We start from the raw sequence: 27,063 nt of genomic DNA, 5'->3' as shown, positions 1-27,063 counted from the left end.
GCTGACAACGCTATTCAGTGGAGCCAATCAGTTACAGGCAAATATGTGATTTGCGTGCCCAGACGTGCAAACACACACCCACGTGTCTAGTTTGCTATCCTCCAGTAAACTCCTGCAGGACAAAGTGCAGCATATCCAAAACAGACAATTAGACCCATGATTTTCTAACATTGTAGTGGAACAATACTGACAGACACTGACATGCGGTTTCTGCCACTTTTAGCTGCTGTGTAAATTAGCATTTTGTCCCAAACTGGAGTGCAAAAGTTATGGTCCAAATGAAGGACGCTGGAGGCAAACTTAACAACAAAAACAAAAAAATCATATATGAGGCCGTAAACACAGCACAAAATAGAGAACACAGAAAAAACAAAGCAATAAACAGACAAGCACAGGAGATCACAGAGTGACTCAATCACAGAGAGAGGCACAAGACACTGAGACAAGGGAAGACAGGACTATTTATACACAGAGCGTGATTAGGGAAGTGCTGAGGGAACCAGCACAAGTGCGGACAATGGAGGAGGAGTTGGAACAGGTGGTGACCAGGGCGTGATGGTTCTGCAGTGATGTTACCTGCTTGTTTTCTGACTTCCTGGTTTTTATAAATCCTAAATTTGCAGTGATTTTTCTGCACACCTCATTTACCATTGTAGTCTGATTGAGCAGAGAAGAGATGGTATTATTGTGGAGTAGAAACTAAAAGAATTGTAAGCAAGGCACAAGAGACAGCTATCTAATAAAATAAAACAAAACTGGAAATGACCCAAAAGATAACTAATAAGCATAAACGCGAGAAACTAACACCTAATGTAGCGACTACAGGAAAACAAACAAAATGTCGCTGAGAGTTCGAGGTTGGGTTTTGTTGACTTTGTCTGACACGCTGCCAAAAAAATACACACAAAAAATAACACAAAAATGATTTATTCAATGAAATTCAACTCATAATAATGTGCACAAAATATATTCAAAATAATCACAGCAACCAAAATGAAATAGTGGTGAACAAAAAAATATGGACACACCCAGGAGTCTATATAACTCCACCCTTTTGACCTGGTACCTTCTTACCAGCCTGAGAACAAACAACATAACAGAAAGTCATCCAATCCTCCCATTAATCACTCCATCTGTCAAATCTACCAAATTACCACTGTCAGATGCTTTGGTGAATAGAGACTTCCTTTACATTCGTCTGTTTGTTTCGTTGTACAATTTCTGCTCAACTTTCATGTAAATTTTGTGCTTGAGTCGAGCTTCGTGTCTGATTTGTGTCTCTCCAAACCTCCAGACTCACGCTTTGTCAGTCATATTTGCGTCTCTGAGCTCTCTCCTCTCCATCTCCTCTCCTCTCCTCCTGTGCTGCATCGCTTTGCCTCGTGGCCGCCCGCCACTGATGATGCTGAAGCTGATGTCATCACCGCCTCCCAGCATCCCTGGCACAGCTGCACCGCCATTTTCCCTGCTTTCAGACTGCCTGACGGACAGACTGACGGCCGGCCGTCGGAGCATCCCGCACCCATCCTCCTGTTTATCCGTGCGGCACCCCGCTCCTCCCTCCACACCACTCCAAGTCTCCCACTCTTTTCTAACTGACGCACCGCTGCTGAAGCTGAGGCACGGCGGATTATCCATGTATGGGTGCGTGAGGGGAAATGATGCTGTAGGCTAACCAAAGGATAGAGCGAAGGACCAAAATACGAGCTGCAGAGGAGAATCGGAGGAGGCACCAGAGGATCCTGCCGCTGTTTTGAATGGGAAGGGGGATCCACCATTTGCGGCTGTCGAGTCTGAGTTGCTGAGGTAAGACACGGCGTGTTTTTTCAGGGCAATAATGGGTGTCACGCCTCGGTGAGGACAGGGTATTTTTGCGTGTTGGTCATTTCGAGGCTTTTGTGCGCTTAAGAGACGCTGCGTCAGGGTGTTTGGGGTATGATTCTGTGTTTAAAAAAAAACAGTCAAAAAACACAAATCTGCCATCTTACTGAGTGAATTGGACGAGCAAAGGCGTTGATAAAGGCTGGGACTGTCATGTAAGCTGTAATAATGTGTGCTGACCTCCTTTCTGACGCAGTCTGGGATGAATTGGTGTCTGAGCTGTGTATGTTTACGCGGCCTGTCGTCGAGGTGCGGCAGGCACAGCAAGATGGAGGAGACATTATTTACATGGCTTAGGAAATATCCAGGAAATGTCATCGGTTAAAATTCTTCTCATCCTCAAATTTATAACGTATCAATAATGGCTTATTGTTTGGATGTTAAGCAAGATTTCCCCCCTTGTTGATCGACGGGGGCTTGGATGTGACGGTGGATGTGCGGTGTGCTGTCTGGAAGCAATGATACGTTTATGAATTATTGTAAATTAGCTCATTAACTAAGAAAAAAAATTGTAGGGGTTAGGAAGAAAAAAAAAGGAATATCGAGCTTATTTTGGAAGGCGCAGTGAGAAGCGCCTCATATTTCAGGGTTGTGCATTATTTTCATTGATTTGAAGCAGTCAGGCCTTCATCCATGGCGGTGTTGCTGGCAGGGAATAAGCAGCCATTTTACTGTAGAATTGCAGAGACGCTGATGATCATCCTGCCAAATGTTGGTCCAGCCATTTAGTCAGTAGGAACTGGGTGTTTCTGCCTGAAGACAAACTGACTGTGATTCAGGGCCTAAAAATGGAAAATGGTGTCATGTGTATGTCTCAGCTGTTTGTGGCTAAGAAAGCTGCATCACCATTATTAAAAAAACAAAATGACAAAAAAACAAGTCAGAAATATTAAAAGATAATGTTTAATTCCTGGATTAAATTCTATAATATGGAGTCTTAATGATTTATGGTGTCACATGTGCTGTCACTGCTAATGAACTCCTCTGTCATTGTCTACCTGTGCAGGTGCCAGGTGCGCACTGGCCACGGGGATCTCCAGCTCTTCTGCTCACTCACACGTAGACCTGCAACATGGCGGGGGCTTCCGTGAAGGTAGCGGTGAGGGTCCGACCCTTCAACTCCAGAGAGATCGGGAAGGAGAGCAAGTGCATCATTCAGATGTCTGGGAACACCACGAGTGAGTATACGAGAGTTCAGCTGGTAGCGCCGAGACTTCTCAGTGAAGATTTAGTCAGACTGACTTTAATGTTTGAGAGTTTAATTATGCCTTTTAACTGAGAGAGGTGCTTAAAATGTAGTTATTGTGCAAACTTATAAAGTCGATTTACACATTTCAAGGTTAAAAATAATCCTTATTTATCTTACACTAGGTGTCAGTTTATCTGCTTTCTGAAACTACACATTTTAGCTCATTTGCCTTAAAACCAGCCTGTTAGGTCTGAGCCATCATAACCCTAACTCTATGAATATATAATTTGTTTGTCTGTGTGTGTTCTCCCCAGTCTTGGCAATCAAGTAAAAAAAACCAAACAAACCCAAAACAGTTCTTCTAACTGACAGCCATCCAAAACTATTCACATTTGTTCCAGAAGAGTCATTTTTCTTTTCTCCAAAATACAGAATTAGGGTTGGGTGCACGCTTGACTCATCACCAATGATAATGTAGATCTCGGAGGGTTAAGTCCACCCTCCCTTTTAACCCAGCTTTCTTCTGATTGGCTGCCCCTCGCAAATAAAAGGTTGGAACAGCAAGTGGATAAAGTATCTTTGCTCACAGCCTGTGATGACCAAATCCAGACTATCCCCTTTCAATGACATCATACAGAACCAAGAGTAAAAAAAACTCTCAGCTCTGGTGCTCTTTATTTGAAACTGTATCCACACGAGCATCCAGCCATGTAAGAGAATATGTATGACCAAAAAAATAGGTAAAAGCATTAAAGACCCACTTTACTGAGGATCTAACACTGAATATGTTAACCCAGTGGCACTGCTTTAATTGAAGTTTACCTCTATTACTTAATTATTCATTTCGTCATTGACATTTTGATTAATTAACTTTATAGTTCTCTTTAAAAAAAAAAAAAAAATCAAAGCCCTCAGGTGTAGGTGTAGAAATGCAGCATGAGGTGGAAACTTAAACCTGTGGTTCACTTAGACTGAAAAGCACCAGAGAAGCACTGTGATGTGCATTTAATCTTTAAAGAAGAACGCCAACTTAGCTTTTCATTGTGGAACAGTAAGTGTGTGTTTTAAGAAAGGTAAGTGGCCTTTTTTGTGGAAAAAAAGACAAATTATTATTAATTGCAGAATATTTACATGTGTTTTGTCTAAAAGATCAGTCGACTGAAAGCTCTATACTATATAACCACCAACTTTAAGTCAAGTTGTGTACTTTTTCAGGACAAAATACAAACAGAATACTTGGAAAAATGCTGCAATCTCTAAAACAAAAATCCCTTAATGTAAGAGATTAAAAGAAGCATTCAGCATTTCTGACTAGTTTGTATGAGGTGTTTATGGAGCATTTTTGTTCTGTTTGTGCTTCAGAATAACAGGCTTTATGTAAATGTAGGCATAATTAATAACAAGAAGAATATTGAATATTCATTTTTAATTGGCCAGTAGGATAAGGCTGTTCTTAGCTTCTTAATTTTACAGTAAACTGATTATATAGCGCTCTATTTTTAAAACAGACAGAGCATATGACACGTGTTTATGTGAATAATTACAGCAATTCGATTCAGTGATTACGAGGTTGCGTCTGAGGTGCTTCACTGAAAGTCTGAGTTGTGTTTAAAGTGATCCTCTGATGCTGTTTTGGTCTCATTTCTGTGACCCACTTTGAAGCATTTTTAGTGTTTCACCTCGTCTCGCGGGCCGCATTGTCCTGCGGCGGTATAACAGCGGGCAGGGAGGCATGCAGCATTTTGGCAGCTCGAGACGGAAACAAAAGCTTCAGTCAGGCCTGAAACCCGTCAGTGTGCGTAGGATGTAGCGACAGCCGCGGCTCTCTTCTCTCATCATACGAGCTGCATGGACCAACAAGGGCCCGTTGTTCTGGTCGAGTCCAGACCCGAGGTCAGCTGATGTAAGGGTGCAGGAGAGAGCAGGCGCATGTCAGACTGCTGTGCCTGTTTTTAATGACCTCATTAAAAGCCAGAAGATTCAGGCTTGCATTACTTCAGCTCGGTAACTTCACATGTATCGAGTGCTAAGAGCCTTCGCTCCTCTTAACAGGACTGCTTCACTGACGCTGCTGCTTTATTGAACTCGTCCACAAGGGGTGATACGGTTTATTTAATTTGCGGCCAGAAGAGCAGCTGCTCCTCCTCAGAAAAGAGAGCTGTGGTGTATAATTGCAAAAGCTGTTATTGAGCAGAACTGTAAATCCTATCTGATCCAGAATGTTCTCATTTTTTGTGTTTTTTGGTAAATATAATTCAAAGTGATAGAAAAAAATATGCTTACTGGACACTTTACTAGTACCAAGTTGTTGTCAGAACTGCCTTAATGGCCTGTGGCATATATTCAGCAAACTGCTGGAAACATTTCTCAGGAATTTTGGTGCCTGTTGACACGGGCCAAAGAAATATCCCCCACAACTTTATATCTCCAGCAACCTGAGTCAGGTGTATCCATGCTTTCATGTTGTTTATGTCAAATTCTGACCCTACCATCAGAATGCGGATATCGAGACTCATCAGACCAGGAAACGTTTTTCCAACCTTCAATGGTAACAATTGTCCCATTTTGGTGCACTCAGTTTTCTGTTAAGCTGACAGAAATGGAAACCAGTGCAGTCTTCTGCTTTTGCAGCCCATCTGCTTCAAGGTTCCCCATCTAACCTTCCATTCAGAAATACTCTTCTGCATACCTTGGTTGTTACAAGCTTTTATTTGAGTTACTGTTGCCTTCCTATCAGCTCGAAGCAGTCTGGCCATTTCCCTCTTTGACCCTTGCCATTCACTGAATATTTTCTATGTTCTGGGCCATTCTTTGTAAACTTGGGGACGATTGTGCGGGAAAATCCCTGGAGATCAGCAGTTTCTGAAATACTCGCACCAGCCTGTCTACCAACAACAAAGCCACATTCAAAGTCACCTAAATAACCTTTCTTCCCAATTTTGATACTCAATTTGAACTGCAGCAGGTCATCTTGTCTACAGACATAATTGAGTTGCTGCCATGTGACTGAGTGATTAGATATTTGCATTAATGAACAGCTAAACACGTGTTTCTAATAAAATGGCCAGTGAGTATGCATGTTAATGTAAAATGAAGGTTTTAAACAAAACCTTTGTTTATAATAAGAACTGGATTGTAATTATCCGTGAAATATGCATAAAAAAAGACCAGTAAATAATACAAATGATAAGGCAGGAGTTGAACTAACTGTGGGGGAAACACACACACACACACACACACACACACACACACACACACACACACACACACACACACACACACACACACACACACACACACACACACACACACACAAACATTAGATGGATCATTATTGGACACACTGCTCTGGGTGGAAACAATCATAAAAATAAATAAAAGAAGAAAATCAAAGCAAACCCACGAGCATTTAAACACAGCATGCATACAGAGTGTGGGTACGCGACAAAATTAACCGGTCACAAAGACTGTGTGATAAAATACTGATATAGATTCATAGCAGATATGAACTGTTTCACAGTTTCCTTCTGGCTTACTGTATGTAAACTAAAAAAGCCAGATAAGGAAGACAGAATGAAGAACATTCAGCTTTCGATGCTTCTAACTGATCTGTTTTGATCTTTTTAGCAATCTTGAATCCAAAACAGCCGAAAGAAAACAAGAGCTTCAACTTTGACTTTTCCTACTGGTCACACACCACGGTGAGTCTTACAGCTTTCATCAAAGGAAATACATCTGCATTAGAATATAGAAGGCTCTGCTCTTAAACAAGTCCCCAGTGACTAATCCCTCTAACTTTTCTTTTCTTTTTTTTTTTGCCTGCAGCACACTGTTTGATATTTAATGTGTGTTAGAATAATGAATATTCATGCTATTAAAAAATGCTAATTTTCAACCCCCCCCCCCTCTTCGTTATCACTCCGCTATCTCCATGTCTGCAGCCTGAGGACGTCAACTATGCCTCCCAGATGCAGGTGTACAGAGACATCGGAGAGGAGATGCTGCTCCACGCCTTTGAAGGCTACAATGTGTGTATATTTGCATACGGGCAGACGGGTGCAGGCAAAAGCTACACCATGATGGGCCGACAGGAAAAAGACCAGCAGGGAATCATTCCTCTGGTAAAGCAGGAAGCAGTTTTAAATACAGTTTAATGAAAGACAATTTTGTGCCGATTTGACTCCAACACAGAAGTTTGAAGTCCTTAAGTTGTAAAGTGACAGTGGCATTTTGTTTTCTAGCTGTGCGAGGACCTTTTCACCAAGATCAATGACAGCAATAATGACAACAGCATGTCCTACTCAGTGGAGGTGAGTCATGCTAAACTCTGATATGCCTTTTGGCAGGCTTTCCTGTTTGCATTTAAAGAAATTTTTTTCAGGTAGTTTGGCTGAAACATGTGAAACAGAAGCAGGTTATATTGGAATTGTGTTGTTTTATCAGATAGTCAGAAGCTAATTCATTCATTTTTAATCTTATATTGTTCCTGTAGCAGCAAGTCACTTATTATAACAAATTAATTAGTCATTAAACATCTTTTATGACTGCCTTCTCTTCTCCCTGCAGGTGAGTTACATGGAGATCTACTGTGAGCGTGTGCGTGACCTGCTGAATCCCAAAAACAAAGGAAACCTGCGTGTCAGAGAGCACCCGCTGATGGGACCTTATGTTGAAGATCTATCAAAGCTAGCCGTCACCTCCTACAATGACATCCAGGACCTGATGGATTCTGGAAACAAGGCCAGGTAAAAAATTTAAGATCAGTTGTTTAGATTTGATAATTGTTATTTTTAAAAACCCATGAGCATGTATTTTTGTTTTTTTCAGGACTGTGGCTGCTACCAACATGAACGAGACAAGCAGCCGCTCCCACGCCGTCTTCAACATTATCTTCACTCAGAAGAAACACGACATGGAGACGGACAACACGTCAGAGAAGGTCCGGTGCAAATCACCCACAAACGAAGATTTTATTTTTCCATTCTTCTGACTACAAACAAATCAATAAGGAGAGTTGAGGCAGAAATGATTTTATGACGTTTTATGGCCTGTTAGGAGGCCGCGTATGCGGTGCTGCTATCTGTTGAACGTGTTTCTGTATTGACTGGTAAACCACACTTTACTGCCAGCTCTCCTTTTCAGCTCCGGGTGGATTGTGTTTGCTGCGGTGGATATTTAGTCCTTTTCAGAGAGGGTGAATTATTTTGAAAAAAAAAAAAAAATATTGTCTTCTTAGGTCAGCAAGATCAGTTTGGTTGACTTGGCTGGCAGCGAGAGAGCAGACTCAACTGGAGCTAAAGGAACAAGGCTGAAGGTGAGATGATGTTGCTGTTTCAGTGCTATGCAATGGCAAGCAAGTCTTTTCTTGAAGAAGTTGTTCATTTTCATCTAATTTCTCTAAATATTTGTAAAATTTGACAAAATAAGTATTTAATATTCCCTTTCAGGGGGTTTAATGGTTTTACAAATGATTTTGAGTATTTCATTACAGATTGTAAGGTTAAAATGTATTTTATAATCTTCTAAAACAAAGGGCACACCAAGAAAAACACAATAAGTAATGCACCACAAATGTAAACATTGTGGAAGAAAATGATCATGGAAAAGTAAAAAATGAATAAATACACAAGGATAAAGAAGCAAAGTAAAAAACTGATTGAAAAGCTCATTGCCTATATTTTAAAACAGACTCCACAGTTTTCTACAACAAAATAAGAAACATAATTTAAAGTTGAACTCATAAATATGCACTGATTGGTACCTAATTACATCTTTCAACAAACTGATCCATTTTCATAAACGTAGAATTAATAATACATAGCAGCGGGTGCTGATTTTGGACACGGCCACGTTGCTTACTCTGAACTCTCTACTCAGATTAGCTGTGGTTCTTTGAGCCCCGTTCTCCATTTGTCCGTAATGGCTTCAGCTTCATTCTTCCCCGACTCAGATGTCCCATCCTGAGCCTCTCCATCCTGCAACAATTTGCCAACTTCAATTGGAGTCTTCTATATACTCATCTCTCAACCTTATCTAGCTAGCTCATGTTATAGCAGCATTTATATAAAAAAATAGTATAAACAATATGTGTCACTATACACCCAGGCCTGTTGCCATTGTTTAGTGCAGCATTTTACATTGATTTCATTTGGGGGTCAAATTTACTCCGCCATTGGTTCAAGGTATAAATGATTGAACGCCCCAATCAATTTCATCTTCTTTTGAGTTACATGACTTTTAAAATGCCAAATGAGTAAAAAAGACTCCTTTGGTGGTTTTAGTGCTAATTTGAAGTAATATATCTAAAATGTACTCATGATTAGATGGAAAAATACATGAAATGGCTGATTTCTATATTTTGTGTGTGTGTTTGCAGGAAGGAGCAAATATCAACAAATCCTTGACCACTCTGGGAAAAGTGATTTCTGCTCTGGCTGAACTGGTATGAACTTTTACACTTTGCTAAAAATCTTACTTTAAAATCCTATTTTGTGTGTTTCAATTACAAATGCTGGTGTTTCTTCTTCTCTTTTTAGGACTCTGCACCAAACAAGGTTAGTATACAGCGGCACGCAGGGTATATGGAGCATCTTTTTTTAGGGTAAACTTCAAATATTATTGTGATTCCTTTGTTGATAGAACAAGAAAAAGAAGAAGGTGGAGAGTTTCATTCCCTACAGAGACTCGGTGCTCACATGGCTGCTGAGGGAGAACTTAGGTATGCAAATGCAACCAGAAAAAAAGAGGTTTCAGCATAAGAAAAAGATTTTCTGTGTTAGTTAATGAAATATATTTGTGTATCTGTTTTAGGAGGAAACTCTCGCACAGCCATGGTGGCTGCCCTTAGCCCTGCTGATATTAACTATGATGAAACCCTAAGTACCCTTCGGTAAGGAAAATATATTAAAGCTCTGTTTTTGGGATCATTAAATTTGACATTTTTCACTATAAATGCATTTTAAAGCTAAAGTCACACTGTCATACTGCAGGGTCAAGCAAATAAATAGAAGTGCTGATTAGATTAGATTTTAAACTCTGCATACATCTGCAGAAAAGTGGAGTTCATGTCGCTCTGTCGGGTAAAACCATTAATGGACACTTCACAAACGTATTTTTCTGTTCAACCAGCTGTGAGACACCATCCTCACTTATATTTCATATTATCTGCTCACTGTTATTCGGTACAGAGAGGCTGAGGAATGATAACTTATCGACCACCTTTTAGGTACGCCGATCGTGCCAAACAGATCCGCTGTAACGCCGTGATCAACGAGGACCCCAACAACCGGCTGGTGCGCGAGCTGAAAGAGGAGGTGGCTCGTCTCAAAGACCTGTTGTACGCACAGGGCCTGGGCGACATCATCGAGAGTGAGTGTCACAGCAGCTCACGCACACGTGGCACACACGTGCACAGGAAGCTGGTAGTTAAAAGCTTTTGTGCAGGTTATGTTTTTTCTCTCAGTACATTGAAGACAGAGGATTAACTTGGGATGTGAGCGCCACTCTCACACAGTCTCTTCTCTCCTCTGTCCTATCAGCGTATCGCTGCACTGGTCCTGTCATCACTGGTTTGAAATGTGTGTATAACTGTAGCAAGCCTGCGCTTTGCAGCTAAAAAGAAATGAATCCCGAGCCGACTTTCCTCCTCCACCACACCAGAGACCAAACTAACAATCCTGAGAGAGTGTACATGGAGTCAGACGATGCACAATTGATTAAAAAAATAAAACGAACTTTACAGAACAACTAAAATTATCTTTGTAGTTAAATCTTGTTAAAGCTGTAATCCATTGGCTAAGAGAAAAAAATGGCCTCCTTTCTTTTTTCCATGGTGTTACATGTTTCTTTTACTCCCCAAACCTCGAAATACTTTTAGCCACAAAAGTATGTGACCCCACAGTGATACTTTGTTTAAGAGATGCCGATAGGAGAACAGCGGAAACTGTCAGATTCAGGGTTGTCTTGAATCTTGCTGTTATTTAACAAGATTAGTGACCATGGAAGAAAGGACTGACTGAGAGGATGCCATTTTAGATTGTGTTTTGCAGTCTGGTCCTCTGTGTGTGGAGCTGCTGCATTCGATGCTCTGAGTCAGGTGCTTAGAGGCCTGCACCGCCGGGATCTTTGCTACAAACGCTGTGCTAAACAGCTTAAAAACATCAGTTCTTCTTTCACGAAAATAAAAATCAACACTCTATATTTGGTCCTCATGCATTGTAGTGATGTATCTATTATTTTTTTGAGTACACTTTGTCCTAACCATGCTTGCTTGCGAGCTTGTTGTGTGTGTTTGTGTGCAGTTCAGTGTCAGAAAAGAAAATCCCTCTGGTATTTAGCATTCAGTCTCTGACATTGTATGCCGTGTCAGTTTGAGTTGCTCTCTTTTTTTCTCCGTCTGCGATGGCTTTGGAAAGCAAATACGTCTGCTTCTTTGATCCATTATTTGAGCTTTCTCTTCTTTTTTTGTTACCCTCCCTGTTGTTCCCTTATTTTATTTTTTTTCCTTTTAAATCCGTATCCCTGCGTGGTCCTCTCAATCCTTGATGTCTTTCCTTGAATACCTTGCGTCTGCTCCTACCTTCCTTCCTTCCTTCCTTCCTTGCTTTCTTCCATGCAACGCCTCTCTTTCTGGCAGACCTGTGCGATTACAAGAACTTTGTGAATAATCGCCAGGCTGTCAATCAAAGGGGTGATCTCTCCACAGTGACCCATGCCATGACGGGAATGAGCCCCTCACCCTCGCTCTCAGCCCTATCCAGTCGAGCCGGCTCCATCAGCAACCTCCACGATCGCATCTTTAGCCCGGCCAGTGAGGAAGCCATTGAAAGGCTCAAGGTAGGAAAAAATAGGGGATGACGATGCATAGATAGAAAAAGTTCACCGGAGCAAAAGTGGATCTGGGTTGTGTGAGTGGGAATGAAGGGAGGAGAGGGGCTTAGGCATTTGGTGGGAAGACTCCTTGATGAATACGAGAATGAGCAGAGGTAATACTTCCATTTTGAGAGCAGGCTGTTTCTCCATCACCAACAGGAAACCGAGAAAATCATCGCAGAGCTCAATGAGACATGGGAAGAGAAGCTGCGCCGTACTGAGGCCATCCGTATGGAGAGGTTTGTCCAAGCTCTTTATGCTGTTTGATATCCACGAATGCAAAACCACCTGAAATTATCATTAAATTTAACATTTGCGTATCTGCCTGGCTTTTCAAGGCAGTGCACCTACAAGTAAAAAATCAATTGTCCATTTTTGATTGGACTTATTTCAAGGACATGTTACGGCAGTGCGTATGAGTGTGGCAAATTACACATTTTCCTAATGAGCAAAAAATCTCTGTTTTGATGCCAGGAGGCAGCACAGATTGTTGTGTCGGGAATGCATCTCGTGTAAATATCTACCAAATCAAATTGCCTAAATTTCTTTTTTATTATACATTGTGGAATTTTCAATAGAAGTTCACAATGTTTTTGGCCATATGACAAAAGCAAAACTAATTATTACACCATGAGATTGAGATCTCTGAAAGCTTTTAGTGAAATTTCCCGTTCATATCCCTCTGAGGATGAATTTCTCTCACTGGCAAGTGATCCAAACGTCCTTCCTCACAACTGAAAAATAGTTCCAACATTAAGGCTGTATTGACATCGTTCCTGAAGGAGGTGCTTATACAAGTCAAATGTGTTTGTATAGCATTATCAAGCATAATTCAGATTGTTTTACAGAGGACTACAGACATGACATGATGTGCTTTTACCCAAAGTTTTGCAAATCATGGAACTCATCGATTACAAAAAACAAAGAAGCACATGAAAAGTGTGAGATTTTATACAGTTTGTATAAGGAACACAAAACATTATGCATTGCATGGATAGACTGTCAGTTTAATGAAATAAAAAGAAATAGCATTATTGTAAATTTCCATCTGAGTTCATGGATTGACTCCAACTCTGATTAACTCTGTAGAGAGGCACTGTTGGCTGAGATGGGCGTTGCCATGAGAGAAGATGGAGGCACAGTCGGCGTCTTCTCCCCCAAAAAGGTACAGGTCCTCAGTCTGTGCCACGCACTTGCCAAACAACTTCTCAACCTCTTGAACGATCAGACCAAACTCACACAAACACTGAAACATATTTCTCTTTCAGACGCCTCATCTGGTGAACCTCAACGAGGACCCACTGATGTCCGAGTGTCTGCTCTATTACATCAAAGACGGCATAACCAAGTAAAGAGTTCTATAAGTTCAATTTGACATGAAATCCATCCGGATACTGTGCAGTTTTTAGTAATTTCGATATATGTTTTTAATCTTCCTTCAGGGTTGGCCGTGAAAATGCCAAAACTCGCCAAGACATTGTTCTTAGTGGCCATTTTATCAAGGATGAACACTGCACCTTCAGCAGCACCACTGGCCCTCAGGGAGAAGGTAAAGTCTCTCCCTGTAGACAAATCTGCTAAAAAGATCCGTCTTTCCAGTCACACGTACATTTAACGCTTTTCTGCAACAGGATGCGTCATTCTCGAGCCGTGTGAGGGAGCAGAGACTTATGTCAATGGCAAGAGAGTGACCTCACCTATTGTCCTGAGGTCTGGTAAGTATTAGATTGTCTTTGATTTTCTAATAAATTTGGCAAGTCCTGAAATATGTGTCTATTTAAGCAGCGGTGTAATTTTTAATGCTTGAGTCAAATGTTTCAACATTCATGCTTCCTGCTGCATCTTTAAGGAAATCGCATCATCATGGGCAAGAGCCACGTGTTCCGCTTCAACGACCCCGAGCAGGCTCGTCTGGAGCGGGAGAGGACGCCGTGCGCCGAGACACCCGTGGAGCCCGTCGACTGGGCCTTTGCTCAGCGAGAGCTGCTGGAGAAACAAGGCATCGACATGAAGCAGGAGATGGAGCAGAGGTGGGTGTGGTCGCATGACTTGTTTTAATGGTATGAATATATGTCTTGGGAAAGTTCTTTGGTGTTGATGAAAATGAAACGTTGCAGGCTTCAGGAGCTTGAGGATCAGTACCGCAAAGAACGAGAGGAAGCCAGCAACCTGCTGGAACAACAGCGGCTGGTGGGTGCTCGCATGATCGCCATCGATCATAAAAAGTACTAATCAGTTCTAGGTGTTATGTAAATCCGCACCTCCTCTTGATCTGTACTGCATGTTTTCTTCCAGGACTATGAGAGTAAACTGGAGGCCCTTCGGAAACAGGTGGACTCTCGGTACCTGGAGTCACCTGAGGAAGAGGAGGAGCCTGAAGAGGAAGGTGATACTATCACTTTAATTTTTTTTCTTTTAGTTTTGGCATCAGACTTTCATTTTATTCACATCAAGTTCTCGTGTACCCTCCAGTGCCGTGGACGAAGCGCGAGACCGAGCTGGCGCTGTGGGCTTTCAGAAAGTGGCGTTTCTATCAGTTCACGTCCCTCAGGGATCTGCTCTGGGGCAACGCCATCTTCCTCAAAGAGGCCAATGCAATCAGTGTGGAGCTGAAGAAGAAGGTTAGATTGTTGTAAGATATATGCTTTGGCAGTGCAATGATATTTTTTGTGCTATGTTTCATTGCACATTGTGTTAATTTTGTTGTAAACAAACAAAATGCAGGTCGTTGCTCTATGAGGTCTGAAAAACTCGAATTTTTCATTATTTCCCTGACTTTAAATATGTGTCTTGTACTCATTGACATTGACATTACTTTGCATGTTGTTATTATTAGTTATTTATTTTTAACTAATAAAAAAGGCACATGAAGGATTTAGGTCTTTGACAGATGTCATATGTGCAGTTAAAGTATTTAGAACAAATACTACAATTTCTCAGCTGTTCAATTTTCTCATTTTCGTTTTGGATTACTCAAATAACTGTGAGCTGCTGTTCTAGTCTAAATTATGATGCAATCTCGTGTTTTCTTCACAGGTGCAGTTCCAGTTTGTCCTCTTGACAGACACTCTCTATTCTCCGCTGCCCCCTGACCTGCTGCCTCCCAGTGAGGCTAAAGAGAGAGAGAGGCGACCGTTCCCTCGGACGATAGTGGCCGTCGAAGTGCAAGATCAAAAGAACGGAGCCACACATTACTGGACTCTGGAAAAACTGAGGTACTCAGAGGTTTTGAGAGTCTGGCTTGAAGCTCGTTTCACGGTCACAATTTAATGGTCATCCCTGTAGAAAACAGTGCAGTTCTTTTAATTCAAAGCACTGGTCAAAGTAGCTGACAGTTGATACACATGTCTGCATATCAGCAGATACTGACCTGTTGTTTTCTCCTGGCCCTTGTAGACAGAGGCTGGACCTGATGAGAGAAATGTATGATCGTGCTGCGGAGCTGCCCAGCAGCGCCGTGGAGGACTGTGACCACGCCCTGACAGGAGGCGACCCCTTCTACGACCGCTTCCCCTGGTTCCGTCTGGTCGGCAGGTCAGTAACATTCACAGATTTAAGTTCTTTTACTGCACAGTGAGGACGCCCACAAACCCATCATCACTTTCCCTCCTCCTCAGGGCTTTTGTGTATCTGAGTAACCTGCTGTATCCGGTCCCTCTGGTACATCGTGTGGCCATTGTAAGCGAGAAAGGAGAGGTGAAAGGCTTCCTTAGAGTGGCAGTGCAGGCCATCTCAGGTACAAATAAAAATTAGCTGTCAGATGCTGCACACGTCCTCTTGTGTTGTTTTGTGTTTCTGGAAATGCTTGTTAACTATACTGTTTGTGCTTTTGTGTCTCTATTTAGCTGATGAGGAGGCGCCTGATTACGGCTCTGGCGTGAGGCAGTCAGGCACCGCCAAGATCTCCTTTGAAGACAAACAGTTTGAGAAGGTACGTCTGGGCTGGTGTTGTGCAGCTGAGTCCTTCTTGTTAGATTAAAGTGGAAATTTGGAGCCTGAAAAAAGAAATTCTAGTGTTCTGCTTGTAAAAAGAGGCAAAAGCTGATGATTTTATGTTCTGTTTAGTTTCAGACTGAGTCGTGTCCCGCAAGTCTGTCGCACTCCAACACCTCACAGGAAGAGCTGCGAATTGTGGAGGGAGAAGGACAAAATGCTGAGACTGGAATCTCTGCAGATGAAGTTAACAACAACACCTGTGAAGGTGAGGGGAGGGCGACGACAGGGACATGGTGGTCTTACTAGAAATACCTCATGAACGGAAATATATTTCCTAGCTGGCACATCTAATGTCAAAATGTCAATGCGTTTCTGAGTCTCAGCTTCTTCTGTGCCACGCAGCCACACTGGATGCTCCTCTAAGCCCAGTAAAGAGTTTAGGTCTGGGTCTGGATCTTCCTCTGGACCTGTCTCCAGAGAAAGCGCTGTCCCACCTCAAGATCGGCAGCACTTTCACCTTCAGAGTTACCGTCTTACAGGCCTCGAGCATCTCTGCAGAGTACGCCGACATCTTCTGCCAGTTCAAGTAAGTTAAAGCAAAGTTCCTGGAGTAACATCGTCTACCTGATGTGAATTTCATTTAACAGTTCTCGCTGAATGCCTCTCCTAGTTCTCTCTTTTGTCTTTATGCAATTAGATACAAAGATTTTACAAATTTTACCTTACAGGTCACATGAATTAATGGTTAAACTCTAATCAAACTTAATGTATTTTCTAATTTACGGATTAAAGTCTTTGTCATTTGAGAAGCTGACAGTGAAATAATCTGTGCTGTTGTTAGCCAGATGCTTTGGGTGATATAATGTGTAGGAAAAACAAAAAGGCAGGTCAGCTGATGAAATGACTTCACTGTTTTCAGCTTCATCCACCGTCATGACGAAGCTTTCTCCACTGAGCCGCTGAAAAATACCGGCAGAGGGCCGCCACTGGGCTTCTACCATGTCCAAAATGTAAGCAGCATTAAACGCTTATATTAACAAAGACAACTGATTACCTACTGTTCACTTCCTCTTGTTATTTGACATATTATGTTAGCAGTCCATTTCTACAAACAGCTTTCTCAAGGGTTCATTCGAGTATTTTTCTCTCTGCCTCCGATAGATCACAGTGGAGGTGACCAAGTCCTTCACGGAGTACATCAAGACTCAGCCCATCGTCTTTGAGGTGTTTGGACACTATCAGAAACAGCCGTTCCCTCCACTCTGCAAAGATTTAATCAGGTCAGGAAGAAATCTGACCGGGTGACTTGAGATAATTTGATGGAAAAAAAGTTTTTCTCACAGTTTCATGTTGGGGTTTTTTCAGCCCACTGAGACCTTCCAGGAGGCAGTTCCCTCGGGTAATGCCGTTATCCAAACCAGGTTAGCAATGACATTTCAGCCACCACAATCTAACTTCTATACATTAATCTAATGATCAAAAAAAGGGGAAATTAATAAATGAATGAATGAATGAGTGCTCTGCAGGCTCCTCTGATTCTGCCTGTTTCCATTTTAATGAAATAATTATTTAATTCAATCATCTATCGATGATTACCGTGTGTGCTTGATTTAATATTCTTAGCAACAAATGAATGAATCTGCATCCTCTTCATTCATCCAGTGCCTGCCACCAAGCTCAACACTCTGACTCGCTCCACTGCGGGACCCTGTCACGCCAAATACGATCTCATGGTCTTCTTTGAGATCTGCGAGCTGGAAGCTAACGGAGAGTGAGTCCTGTTTGTTCCTGTTGCTGCTTAAATATGCAAAAGGGAAAGCATACACATGCATCTCACTTGTTATAATGTTATAATACGTGTCTAAAAATGGATTATCCCTCTGCCTCCAGTTATATCCCGGCTGTTGTTGACCACAGAGGTGGGATGCCCTGCCATGGGACGTTCCTTTTACATCAGGTCTGACCATGTTTACCTCTGCTGTCACACTGCTAAGTTCTTCATTTTAACCACTGAGAAACTAAATCCGCTCCTCATCTTCTTGCGACTCCACAGGGCATTCAGAGGAGGATCAGAGTCACAATTGCTCACGAAACAGGAAATGATATTGAGTGGAAAGAAGTGAAGGAGCTCGTTATTGGTGAGTACGATATACGTGGCCACGTTTGTCAGATTTTTGCAGGAAGAGCTCAAAAATCAAAAAAATGACCAGTCTAATTGTCACTTGTTTGCCCGCAGGTCGTATTCGAAACACGCCCGAGGCTGATGAGACCATCATAGACCCCAACATCCTTTCCCTCAACATCCTGACCTCTGGATACGTCTGGCCAAAACATGATGACAAGTAGGAATTTGTTTTTCCAGTCTTCCTTCAAAGCATTTTTCTCTTTGTTTGCTGAGTTGAAACTGTTGAAAGCTGGAGAGAAAGGTTCATAACTCACCTTATTTCTTTTTGTTAATCGCAGTGTCTCTCTGGGAGTTGATCACAGGTACCATGTTTTTCCATCTTTGTTTCTTAAAAACAACATGCAACAATGTCCATTTGTTCCTTAAGCTTTTCATGCAATGAAAGGCTAGATGCTGTTTTTCCTCTCTGTAGAACTTTCTACCGATTCGAGGCCGCATGGGACAGCTCCATGCACAACTCTCTGCTTCTGAACAGAGTCACACCCTATGGGGAGAAGATCTACATCACCCTCTCTACTTATCTAGAGGTGGGAGAGTGTTCGTGCATTGTTCTGCAAAATTGTAATTTTTTTTTACTTTACTTTATTAATGTTTTGTATATTTGGGCTAGATGGAGAACTGTACTCAGCCGACAGTTATCACCAAAGACTTCTGCATGGTGTTTTACTCCCGTGACACAAAGCTGCCGGCATCCCGCTCCATCAGAAACCTCTTCAGCACCGGCTGCCTCCGGCCCTCTGAGAGGTACTGGATTAAGGATTTTAACTAGGGCTGTCAAACATAAGGATGGGGGGGGCCAAAAATGGTCTGACCAAGACTCCAATCCAGCCCACTGTACAGCTTTAAAAAAAAAAAAAGGATATTTTCTGTGACTTAATGAAAACTTTCTATTTAGAAAGTTGGGAGGCTGTGATTACACATTTATCATGTAGTTTCACTGGTTTGGCACCATTTCAGATCAAAGTTCTAGGTTGATGCATGCTTCAGAGTTTAAGATTTAAGTTTACGACAACCTGCTCTGCTTTCTCTCCTCAGTAACCGTGTCACTGGAGTCTATGAAATCACTCTCTGCCACGTGGCTGACAACGGAAGTCCAGGTGCAGAATAAAATATAAATCAATAATAAATGAAAATGGCAAAAACGTTTGTTTGTCCTTTGTCGTTCTAAATGCTTCTGTTCCCCTTCGTCAGGCATGCAGCGTCGTCGCAGGCGCGTGCTGGACACCTCGGTGGCTTACGTGAGAGGCGAGGAGAACCTGGCTGGATGGAGGCCCCGCAGTGACAGCCTCATCCTCGACCACCAGTGGGAGCTGGAGAAACTTAGCTTACTGCAGGAGGTCAGTGGAATTATTGGAATTATATTATAGTTTATTTTTACAGTGCTTACATCATAATAGTCTCTTATATCTTAGGTTTTTCTTTGGACATTGGATGCTTTTGCACTCTTTATCAGTCCAGTCCTGGTACCTCATCATTGTGACTGGAGTGGGTTTTTTTTGTTTCGTTTTTTAAGACTCTTAACCCGGAACTATGAATCATTCAAGCATAAAAAGCAACTAACCCAAGTGATAAACCGGTGTTTACATATATTAGACAACTTAGGAAAGAAATAATTATAATATTTGTGTCTTTAGGCATTTTGTTACTAGCAGCCAGTAACAGAAGCACTTCATTTGTTCCCATCTCTTTAGTTGATAGCAAGAAAAATCCCAAAGATAACATGGTTTCACAGGTATGAAGTTGTATTTTGCACCAATAAGATTAATTCCAGGGGGCCACAGTAAAACTTGGGGTTGTGTGCAGTGTGCCCGTAAAACATTTTGAGGAAACTGGACATGTGGAGGCCAGAAAAAAAAGAAATGTCAGGCATAAAAACTATCTACAGCAAATGAACAGTGAAAGTCAGAAAGTCATGCCCTTATGAAATATGAAAAAAACCAGCAAAACCATTCTTAATGAAGGGAAATCTGGTAACAGATCTCGTAGAGCGATGAATCCAGATTAGACATTTGTGGTTCAAGTTGTCGTCAAAATGTGTGCAGGAGATCAGGAGAGAGGGACAACACTGAGTGTCTACAGCCATCTGTAAAACACAGTGGAGGCTCTGTCATTGTTTGGTGCTGAATCTCATCCAGTGGTGTTGGAGATCTTGTTAAAACTGATGGAATTATGAACTCAGAGAAGCACCATCAGATTTTCATCCACCATGCAATACCATCTGATTGGCAACAGTTTCATCATTCAGCACAGGATAGATCCCAGACCTCAATGTTATTGAAGGGGATCATCTTGACAATAGAGCAAGAGCCAGCCAACATCCAAAGAAGAGCTTTGAATATCCTTCAAGAAGCCTGGAGAACTATTCCCGAAGATTAGTGAAACGACTGCCTACTTGACATGTGCTAAATAAACTCCTGTTGGACTTTGTCTTTCAAGTGAAATTCCCTTACATTCTTCTAAAGGTGGAAAAGACCAGGCACTATTTGCTGCTGAGGGAGAAGCTGGAGGCGACTCTGCATGCGGGACAGGATGCACTCTACAAAAATGGCGACATCATCGACTTTGCAAAGAGTCCCGTCCTCAGCCACAGCCCCAGCAGCAGCCCCGCCCCCGACAGCCCCAACCAGAGGCAGAGGGAGCTGGCTGCTAAGGTGACTGCTGCTCCCCTCATCTCTATTTTACACCTCGGTTTATTAGAGATTTATTTTCTTTCTATTTTTACACACAGCTTCATTCAGCTTCATGCTTTTAAATTGTTTTTTCTATTTTTCACTTTCCAGTGTCTGCGTCTGCTGATGCACACCTTCAACAGGGAGTACAGCCAGGTGAGCAGCAGTGCCAGTGAGAGCAAGGTGAGCCCCAGCCTAGGCCCTCTATAACCCAGTCCTTTAGTCCTTCTGAACCTAATGTTTACAGCCTTCACTAAATATTTAAGCCCCGCAGTCCTTCTTTCCAGTCACTCCCTCTGCTACATCTGTTCTCATTCTTTCATGTTTTTTAAACACTTCACGCTTCCTTGTTGCAAAGAATTTCATACTTTTCACCTCTCCTCTGTCTCTATAACCAGATGTAATGTTTAACCTGGCTTAAACATTACTCAGAGATAGTTGCTGGATAAAACATGCCTAATATGACAACCATTTCTTTCAGTACTGACTCAGGTCTACTGATTACTCTTTTACACCATGCATCCCCTCCTACTTTCCTCACCCCTCACTGTCCCTTCTTCTTAGACACTGTGAGGCTTCCACTTACTTAATAACTCTCCTGCATGTCCTCTTTAACATCAGCGAGGGGCTCTTAGACATACCGAGGATTTGTACCACAGTGCTGCTTCTGTAGTACATTGCTAGAAGATGACAAACTGATCAAGCTGTTCTCTGAATGCATGTCTGTGTCGTTTGTGCTTAATTGTTTGCTGGATTGTTTTGTCTTTGTTTGTCTCTCTTCTTGTCTTGCGTGTCCTTGCTGTTGCTCTGGTTTCTGTGTGTGCGTGCTTGCACATGTGTGCGTTTTAGCTTTCTGAGATGTCTGCGTCTCTGATGAGGGAGTCATCCTCTTCTACACTGAGCACGCTCACCCCGTCCTCGACCTGCCCCTCACTGGTGGAGGGACATTATGACATCAGGTGAGGAAAAAATGTCATTTTGAATACATCTTACTCGCTTTTTGGTGCTTTGTTCAGTGAGCAGTAAGTCTCATGTGGGGCCAGGTAGTATCAGTAAAAGCAAAATGCTGTTGTATTTTCTATAATGTGCAGAATTTGTTTTTTTAGAAACATTTATGTCCTCAGTTTTTTCAGTGTAGGCTCTTAGATTACGAATGGCAGGTGATGAAAACACCACAGAAGACTTTTTTTCTGTTTTTTCAACAGTCACAACATTTAGCACAACTATGCAAAATAATTACTGCACTGTAATAATTAGAATTCAGAAGAAGGTACGTACACACACTGGCCACTTTGCTAGGTACACCTGTTCGACTGCTCTTTAGGTTAAGTTTTTTTCAGGGAGGGGAAATTTTTTGAAGTTCAGCTTTGTAATTCATTCTCAACTGTCAGAAAAGTGCACGAAAGCTGCCCTGTAGATTTTCATAGGAAGTAACCTGCTTACAGAGATACACCTTGTTGTTTTGTTACACATTGCAAATGTGTTTTAAATCAGAACTAAGAAAAGGGGCTTGAAATGTTTTCTTTTGTGTCTTGACCGTTGCTCCCTTTTTGATGCAGTGTGAACATGTTTGCGTTGTCTAGACACACTGATCCCAGTTCTGGAGCATCCACACCGGACCTAGATCCGTACAGCCCCGTGGACAGAAAGAAAGTCCTCAGAGGATGCACCTTTGTTCCCGACATACAGGAGATTCGTGTCAGGTCAGATCACACTTGATACGTTTAATGCACCACCAGCTGCAATCACATGTTAGGAGATCCTCTGGATTATTTTCCTTAGTATTCAAATCGTAGGCCAGTTATTCATTTTGTATTTCTTTCAACATGCGCAGCCCTATTGTGTCAAAGAAGGGCTATTTGCACTTCCTGGAGCCTCACACCAGCGGCTGGGTGAGGCGTTTCGTGGTGGTGCGCCGGCCCTATGTGTACCTGTACCGCAGCGAGAGGGACAGCGTCGAGAGAGCCATCATCAACCTGTCATCTGCAAAGGTGGAATACAGTGAAGACAAACAGACGTTACTGCGGGTATGCTTCACTTCAGTCGTGAAACTCACTGCAGAAAAGACATATGACCATTTAACCGATAAATCTGAATGAGGTTTAGTAATCCCGGAGTATTTCCTGTCTTCAGACTCCCAACACGTTTGCTGTGTGCACCGAGCATCGTGGGATTCTGCTGCAGGCAGCCAATGACAAAGAGATGCATGACTGGCTGTATGCTTTTAACCCTCTGTTAGCAGGCACCATCAGGTGAGTGGTGGAGAATCTGTGAAGCATACAAATAGTTTACTATGAGTGAAAAGAGACCCAGAGTTTATATTTTGTCCACCTCCAAACACCCACACAAAGTTTTGACATTTTAATTATTCTGTTTTTTTCAGGAAATGGTCACTTATCCCCTAAAAATGAAACCTATTATTATAATTGCTTATTAGATGGTATTTTCCCCTTTATTTATCTTTCCTGCCTAACATATTCTTACTCTCCTTCTGTCAGGTCAAAGCTCTCCAGAAGAAAGTCGGTCCAGTCGTACCCATCGGCTCAGCGGATGTGAGAGTTGAAGGGGCCTGGCGAAAAACAGCGAACAAAACAATACAATCTAAAAGCTCAGCTCAACATCCTGCTTAATCGAGCATAGACCATATAGCAAACTTACACATAGAACCATTTAAATATCCCTCTATGTGATGACCGCCCCTGTCACTCACTCGCTCATCCACAAAGCCGACAAAAGCATTTTTTGCCGTCACCACCACACTAACCCTGCATGGTGTGCTCCCTTCCGACCTTTAGAAGAATTCCTAAGAAAATCTAACCACCCAAAACCCGTTACATAACTTACCTCTGCTGGGCGCTGGGACTAGTTCAGATTAGTTTTCATGTTTCCTGTAGATGTGTCATCTGTGAGGCTGCCAGTTTCCAGCAAAGACATAAGTCTCAGCTGTGAAACAGACATTGAACATCAACCATTAACGGCATCAAGTGAGGGGAGGGGTAAAAACATCTTATTGGATGTTTTCTCTGTGTAGGTGTGTTAAGTGCAGCGATGATAGCTCCATATCCATCCTCCATACATATAATGTACATAATAATGTACATTGGCTTGGTGCTCTGCAGCATAGAGTATTTGTTTCACTGAAGAGGTTTCAGATAGCAGAGATTCATCATTGCTGTTGCTCATCATTTTAACCTTGAAGTAGCATGAGGGGGGATCCAAGCTGTTGTTTCTGTGTCTTTTTTTAAGATCTGGTTCTATGAAAACACGAGATCGTTTGCTAGATTAGGACGGCCCGTTCAGGAGAGATAATACGTGTCCTCGCCTTGTTATTGATATGTGCTTCGTCCTTCCTTTATTATTATTTATATTGTTTTTTCTACATAACCCCTTGCAGGTATAACCCTGAAGGAAAATGTTTAATGTTGCTGTTGAAGCTGCACTGTATTTTATTGTGACAGGACCACTGACAGTTTTGTTGCATGGCACTTTATTGAGTTAATGTCTCGTACCATTTACTCTGTTATTTTAACCAAAGCGTTCTTTTGCTTTTTGTAATCGTTTCACTTACTGTGCATTTGTGTGCAAAGATAGTTATTTTATTTTATTTTATTTTAGTGGGATTTTAAATGAATAGTTTGACACTTTGGGAAAATACTTTTCCTGCTGAGACTCAGATGAGAAGACAAAAAGCGCACTTATGATCCTGAAGCCAGCAGATTTTTTTAGCCTAGCTTGGCAAAAAGGTAGGAAACAGAAAGCTTGGCTGTGGCCGTTAACAAAAAGGGAAAATAGCACGTCTGAAGCGAACTAAATAGGACTCGTTTAATGGGTGACTAAATCTTGCATAAAGAGCTGCAAGTATCATGGAGTAAAACGCAAATTAGTGAGCTTTAGAAGTGCTAGTAGGTGATTTTGTTGCTTGAGTTAATCAATTTTCACACAATAAATCCACATTTCTGGCAAAAAAGGTGAATTTCCCAAAAGGTTACACTATTCTTTTAACCAATGAGTCGCACCAGATTTGATCTAATTGGGAGGACAACTGTACTGTGTGTGGTTGTCATTTTTATTTTTATGGATCAGCAGAGTTGCTCCGTTCGATAAGCTGACTTGTGAAGACTCCTCTTGTAGCTCAATAGAAAGGACAAAGTTATAATCGACCGTGGACCTTCAGTCTTTTTAGGGCGGTTGCTTCAAGTGGACGAGAGCGTTGTCCTAGCACCAGATAGTGCCTCCCTTTCTTCACCTCTCTTTTCTTTCTCTCCTTGATCCTTGTCTTTAGCATTAATGCTAAATAAAGTTACTCACATGCATTCATGATTAGCTTTTATGTAAAGTTATAGTAAATGCTATTAATCTTTGTTTTTTAAGTTTTCATTATGTATATCAATGTTTTGGAGAGTGAATATTATCAATGATCCTCTATAGCATATAGTTATTGCCTGTAACAGACTGTAAATGTTTCCTTTGACAGCAGTCTCCCTGCCAGCTTTTGTACCGTAGCTGCTCGGTATTTGACAGCCTGACGCTTGTGTCGGACATCGGTAAAGCATGACTGACTTGATGTTGTCATGACAAGGAATGGTTTGTAGGTCTTTAAAAAAAATCTATCGATAATGTTGCTTTGAAATCTAAAACATCTTTATCTTGTTATGCAAGAGTGACAACATTGGGTCAAATTTACCGAGTAGGCATATAATGCATTCAACACAGGCCTGGTCAGCCAGCCGGTCTGCCTGTCTCATTTCCATTTAAATGCTAATGATCAGTTTTCTACACTCTGTAAGCAGAATTTAGGACTTTGTGTGCCACAGGCCAGCCAACTTGTTGAGCAACACAGCCTAAATCATGTACAAGTTTGTAGAAAATCTGACTCTAGTTAAATTTTGCATTTTATTGCAGTTTTATTTTGCTTTTTTTTTTGCCACTTTGGGTTTTTTTTTAATGTTACTTTGTCTGTAAACAAAGAGTTAATTGAGTTTATTTATTGTTGAATGTGTTGGGTAGAACATGTTGTCTGCTGGTACAGAAGACAAATGGAAAGTTTTATTTGTAAAATATCAAAACATAAATTATGTTCTTGAAAATTAATGCACTTACGCACAAAGCATCTTTATTTAATATGATTTTTGTATTAAGCATTTAGAAAATCTAGAGGACTTAAAAAAAATATATATATATATACGTCAAGGTAGTCGATACACAAACACTGGCACATAACTTTCAAGGCTTCCAACCCTAACAGTTGAAGAGTGTCAGAAACACTTTGTGAGGTAGTTTTAGTGTGCCTGCCAGTGATTGTTGAACGGCACATCAGTCGATCGTTTTGTTTTTCTTTTCCTTTGGCTGTTTTAGCTGTCACAACTCTGGATCAAAGCATGCAGGTCCACTTATCTTCCGCTTTCCCCTCTCTCCTGCCTTACCGCTTGCTAATGACAACAGCTTTCCACTCCTGAAAGTGCTGCTTGTAAAGTATGTCATCCATGATCCCCGTAATGATTTACTGGAAACCTTCCTCTTGGCTCGTGTCTTGTATATAAATGGAGATTTCTGTGTTTGGGTCTCATTACACAGATGATATTAACTCTCTTTTACTCTGTATACCATGATGAATAAGAATAATTGACCTGCTGCTTGGTTAAGTGTCACTGCAGAGTACAGAGTGCGGATCAGGAAGCAGTTTCGGACCTCTCGGCTCAGTGTGAGTAAGACGGTCATCCTGGACTGGGTACGTGACCCCAAGTCTGTGCTCTTGCTTGGAGTTGCTTGACAGAAGCAGAAACAGGTCGCAGCCTGTGATAAAGTCTTAAACTCAGTGCTCACGTTTATCTTTTGAGTGTTCTGGAGTTCTTTCTCATGTCTGTGGACACATAACAAAAGTTGTCAAAAAAAGAATCAAGCAAATAAATAAATGTGTTGAAAAACGTGTCGGCATTTGAATCTTGTGTTTGATTGTTACCGTGCACAGTTTAAATCAATAGTTGAGTGTGGAGTTCCCCTGGGATCTATTCTTGGTCCCCTGATGATCTGGTTACAGTGTACTGTAGGAGATCATAACTACAGTGGTAACACTTCACTGTCATCTATCTAATACTAAGTCGTGTGGATACATAAGAGATGTTTTCCTCAAAGCTTTTATTTTCCAGTTCCATTTATTTGACATTATTATCAGTTCTTGGTCTCATACTAAATACATTTATACAAGGAATAGGTAACTGATTTTAAACTTTGATATACCGTAATATGCAGAAGTCTTGAGCCACCCCTAATTGCTTTTGATTTTGCTTCAGTAGCCAGACTTTCATATCATTTTTAGTCATCCAGTCCTTGTG

At 41.6% G+C, this 27,063-nt stretch overlaps 1 protein-coding gene across 1 annotated transcript; it reads left to right on the top strand.

Annotated features, from left to right (window-relative positions):
• The first annotated feature begins 1,252 nt into the window (after positions 1-1,252).
• Positions 1,253-25,577, top strand: kif1ab (kinesin family member 1Ab). Its single transcript, XM_080906651.1, has 48 exons — positions 1,253-1,806; positions 2,888-3,059; positions 6,698-6,771; positions 7,012-7,191; positions 7,312-7,380; positions 7,637-7,815; positions 7,898-8,009; positions 8,307-8,384; positions 9,447-9,512; positions 9,607-9,624; positions 9,710-9,788; positions 9,881-9,959; positions 10,296-10,438; positions 11,775-11,905; positions 12,101-12,180; positions 13,031-13,106; positions 13,210-13,289; positions 13,384-13,490; positions 13,573-13,656; positions 13,791-13,971; positions 14,059-14,131; positions 14,237-14,327; positions 14,414-14,562; positions 14,978-15,156; positions 15,338-15,475; positions 15,559-15,677; positions 15,787-15,872; positions 16,007-16,142; positions 16,280-16,463; positions 16,797-16,887; positions 17,039-17,157; positions 17,243-17,298; positions 17,540-17,648; positions 17,768-17,834; positions 17,931-18,015; positions 18,114-18,219; positions 18,341-18,364; positions 18,475-18,589; positions 18,673-18,806; positions 19,098-19,159; positions 19,254-19,399; positions 20,525-20,713; positions 20,843-20,914; positions 21,581-21,690; positions 22,315-22,434; positions 22,566-22,758; positions 22,865-22,983; positions 23,230-25,577. The coding sequence occupies exons 2-48, from the start codon at positions 2,954-2,956 to the stop codon at positions 23,285-23,287; spliced, it is 5,052 nt and encodes a 1,683-aa protein (XP_080762777.1). The 5' UTR covers positions 1,253-1,806; positions 2,888-2,953; the 3' UTR covers positions 23,288-25,577.
• Positions 25,578-27,063: the final 1,486 nt, after the last annotated feature.

The sequence above is a fragment of the Rhamphochromis sp. 'chilingali' genome (genome assembly GCF_963969265.1).
Source record: "Rhamphochromis sp. 'chilingali' genome assembly, chromosome: 16".
Lineage (NCBI taxonomy): Eukaryota > Metazoa > Chordata > Actinopteri > Cichliformes > Cichlidae > Rhamphochromis > Rhamphochromis sp. 'chilingali'.
Note: the sequence above shows the minus strand (reverse complement) of the source record. Positions and strands in the feature narration are given on the sequence as shown.